At 36.3% G+C, this 4,086-nt stretch overlaps 2 protein-coding genes across 2 annotated transcripts; both read right to left on the bottom strand.

Moving 5' to 3' along the window:
• Positions 1 to 655: 655 nt before the first annotated feature.
• On the bottom strand, positions 656 to 1,120 carry LOC142325766 (uncharacterized). Its single transcript, XM_075367798.1, has one exon. The coding sequence runs from the start codon at positions 1,118 to 1,120 to the stop codon at positions 656 to 658; it is 465 nt and encodes a 154-aa protein (XP_075223913.1).
• A 381-nt stretch (positions 1,121 to 1,501) lies between these two features.
• Positions 1,502 to 1,999, bottom strand: LOC142325765 (uncharacterized). The gene has a single exon (XM_075367797.1). The coding sequence runs from the start codon at positions 1,997 to 1,999 to the stop codon at positions 1,502 to 1,504; it is 498 nt and encodes a 165-aa protein (XP_075223912.1).
• Positions 2,000 to 4,086: the final 2,087 nt, after the last annotated feature.

The raw sequence follows: 4,086 nt of genomic DNA, 5'->3' as shown, positions 1-4,086 counted from the left end.
TACTAATAACTAACCTATATTGTTTACATCCCATTAAATTACATTTTATTTTCTTAATTACATAACATTCAAAACGTTAACATGCCGCCGCCGTTGAAGGCGCAGGCTTCAAGATACATCAGTAAGTTGGCAAAGTTTAACTTGGGGTTTACCAACAAGGAAATGAGGAGATGTTAACGAACTTAGATCATTAGGATCGCTGGAAAGAGGAATAAGAGGTCTAGAGTCAACATATACTTCTACCTTAGCTAATAAAGTTTCTAATTCATCGTACAGCAAAATATGGTTTCTCCAGCACTCGTTGATGTCCCTTGACTGATTTTACTCCAGCCTCCCACAACCCTCCAAAATGAGGTACAAGGGGTGAAATGAAATTCCAGTTGATGCCGTTTGATGCACAAAACGAATTCAATTGATGTAAGTGAGTATTTGATGCGAATAGTTGTTGCAATTCTTTCAGTTCAAAATTGATTTTTGTCGTTTGAATTGGTTGAGGCCAGTCATATTTGACGTTTTTGATTACCACTGAGGTCCATTCCACCAGAGATTACAGTTTAAAAGCTATTTAGATGACAGAGAACGAGAAATGAGATCAGCTGGATTATCCTGTGATTTTACGTATTTCTATGTATAGTTAGGTGTCAATTCTTGAATTTTAGACACTAATATCGACATATGTTTGCCAAGTTTTAGGAGGAGAATTTAACCAGTGAAGTACTATGGTAGAATCAGTCCACAGAGTGATGTTGTTAATATTGAATAAATCTAAAGCTTTAAGTGTTTTTTGAAGTAGTTGAGCCAATAGTAGCGCTCCACAGAGTTCTAGACGAGGTAACAACGTTAATTTTAGTGGAGCTACGCGCGCTTTGGAGCATATCAACATTACGTTTACTTCACCATTTTCTGCTACAGTTCTCATATACAGGCAGACTTCGTAAGCTTTTTCTGACGCATCAGAAAATCCATGTATTTCGAATGCTTGATCAGAGTTTCTAATCGATATTCGTCTACTGACGCTCAGTTGATTTAGGATCCGCAGTGATTCCCTGTATTCATTCCATTTTAGCTGCAAAGCACCAGGAACTTGTTGATCCCATCCTAAATCCTTTATGAGCCACATTTCTTGCATTAGAAGCTTATCAGTAATTATTGTCGGTGATATTATGCCAAGTGGATCAAATAGTCGAGATATATCTGACAAAATAACTCGCTTAGTGACGACAATTGGAGGATCCCGTAGGTTTACTTTAAATCGAAACGTATCTGTTGATGGTTGCCAATATATTCCCAGAGTCTTAATTGCTTTGCTTTCTGAGACTTTTATAACGAATCCTGATTCCAGATGTTCTTTTGGGATATTTTTCAAAAGAGATTGGTGATTTGAACACCATTTGTGAAATTGAAAACCTCCACTGTTTAGCAGATCAATTAATTCGGATTGTATTTCAATTAATTCGTTAACAGAATCTCCTCCAGTTAAGACATCATCGACATAAAAGTCTCATCTGATAGATTTAGATGCTTTGGGACACAAGTTCTTCCCTTCTTCTGCTAATTGAAACAAACAACGAATCGCTAAAAATGGAGCTGAAGCAGTGCCATAGGTAACTGTTTTCAATCTATAAGTGTCAATCTTGTCAGTTAAATCATTACGCCATACAATTCGTTGAAAATCTCGTTGGCTCTTATCAATTAATATTTTACGGTACATTTGTTTAATATCTGCAGTAAATACATAGGAGTGAGTACGAAAAGATAACAGTATAGCTTGTAAGTCCCGCTGTATAGTTGGACCTGTCATTAAGACATCGTTTAAAGAATTATTGTTAGAGGTCTTAGCTGATGCGTCAAAAACAACGCGTAATCGGGTCGTGGAGCTGGATTCCTTGATGATCGGATGATGAGGCAAGTAATAAGTGGTCTCTGGTTCCCTGTCTTCTGTAACAGGTCCCATCTCATCATTTTCGAGATATTCGTTTAAAAATTCATCATAACTCATTTTCATGTCGTTATCTCGATTAAGCTTGCGTTCTAGAGAGTAAAAACGTTTAATGGCATATTCCTTGGACCTTCCTCATGATTTCGTGAGATCATCCGAAAAAGGTAATTTTACGACGAACTTGCAGTCTGACTGGCGTTTTACGTTTGATATATAGTGTTGCTCAAATGCTTTTTGTTGCTTCAAATGCAAGGGATTTGTTATCGTAATTTGAAATCTCTTCAGTTTTCCAGAATGAAGAAAGAAGATCATGCAAATTCTCATCTGAAGTATTATAAGTCGTGGCAAGAGCCAGAGACGTTTTCTGTAATGCGTGTTTGGACGCAATCTTGCCACTCGCGATCCAGCCAAAAACTGAATTTTGTAATGTAGGTAAATCCTTTCCTAGTTTAAATTGGCCGTCTCTCAGAATATCGAAAAACATGATTGCACCCAGAAGTACGTCGATTCGTTTAGAGTGAAAGAACCCGTCATCAGCTAACTGAATGTCATTAGTTATGTTTAAGTTTAAGTTGAAGGAGGAAGTCGGCAAATCGTTAACACTTTTCCTTAAAACCAGCAGAGATATATCTTCCTCCTAATCGTTTAATCTTGATTTAATTGACTAATAAAATTTGATGACTACCGCTGTCTAAAAGTGCGTAACAAGGGTAAGTAACGCCCTGAGAGTCCTTAATAAGGATAATGGCGGTAGCTAGAATAACTTCATCACTTCAATTATTTCAATAACTTCATTATTGGAAAAGGCGGATACAGACTGTTGCGGAGTGGAAGACTCTTTAACATCAGTCTTAGGCAACTGATTTGTTGAAGCTTGAGAAGTGTTTTCAATGTGAAGAATACTATGATGACGCTTATTGCAAAGTTTGCAACAATGAGGACTCTTACATTGCAGAGTCTTATGTCCTGACCTTAGACAATTTTTACATAGCTTGAGTTCGCGAACCTTTAAGTATCTTTGTGACGAGTTAAGATTAGTGAGCTGTTTACAGGTAAAAGTTGTACGATTGTCATTACAGATTGCACATTTAAATTTGGAAATGTTGATATTGCTAACATGACATGAAATATTATTTACATTTCGATTAAGATTCGGTTTAGACTGGAAATTTTTATAGGACGGGCCTTTGGTGTTTATTGTTCGATTTTCTTCCCGGACTTCTTGGATCATTACTTGTTTGTATAAGAATTGTATTAAATTTTCAAAAGAATACGGTTTGGATTCGCAGTCAGAAGACTTATCTTCGTCATCATTATAGCTTAGTATATTCTTAGCATGATAAGCTTCCCAGCGATCTCTAGTTTCAGGGTCTAGTTTATTTGTAATTAAAAATACTAAAAGCGTACTCCATTGATCGGTTGGTTCACCTAAGTTTTTTAAGGCAGTCAGATGGTTATTAATAGTATTGTATAAGTTTTTAGCGCGGTTTACTGAGGTTTGTCAAGTCGTTTGAAAGTTAATATCCCTTGTATATGAGCTTTTATTATTAATCTAGTATTTTAAATCGCTGCTTTAGAAGTGTCCACGCTGATTCATAATTACTGGCAGAAACCTTTATTTCCTTAATAGTGTTTAAAGCTTCGGCTTTTAAGCAACAGCGGATAATAAAATTTTTGAATATCTGTTAAATTGGAGGAATTATGAATCATAGACTCGAAAACGTCGTTAAAGTCAATCCAGTCTTCATATTTTCCAGAAAATGAAGGCAAGGAAATTTCAGGGAATTTAATGTTAGCCATGTTTGATTGTTCAGTAGTAGAAGGAGATGGTTGAGGAGGAGAGGATGAGGATTGATTTGCAAGGATGTTGTTGATTTTAGATTCGATTTCATAGTAATTATCTTCGAAAGATGCCAACTCGTTTTCTTCAATTTCGTATTCAGCGTCCGTGCAGATCGTCCGAATTTCTGATTGAACGCAGTCAAATTCGGACCAACATTCTTCAAGTCGCTTGAACCTTGTCTTTAAATCTGAATGGGAATTAACGTTGCTATCGAATGAATCCACGAATTCTTTAATACGAGTAAGTCGACCCTTTATATAACCCCTTTTACGTTTTAATTCACAAAGTTTATCACCAAGAGGGG

This window comes from Lycorma delicatula, chromosome 5 (genome assembly GCF_047948215.1).
Source record: "Lycorma delicatula isolate Av1 chromosome 5, ASM4794821v1, whole genome shotgun sequence".
Lineage (NCBI taxonomy): Eukaryota > Metazoa > Arthropoda > Insecta > Hemiptera > Fulgoridae > Lycorma > Lycorma delicatula.
The sequence above is the reverse complement of the archived record's forward strand: the minus strand, read 5'-3'. Positions and strand labels throughout refer to the sequence as shown.

Bases quoted from the DNA above. Each gene is read 5' to 3' on its own strand.
- LOC142325765 (XM_075367797.1), bottom strand. From the start codon at position 1,999: ATGAGTTATGATGAATTTTTAAACGAATATCTCGAAAATGATGAGATG.
- LOC142325766 (XM_075367798.1), bottom strand. From the start codon at position 1,120: ATGTGGCTCATAAAGGATTTAGGATGGGATCAACAAGTTCCTGGTGCT.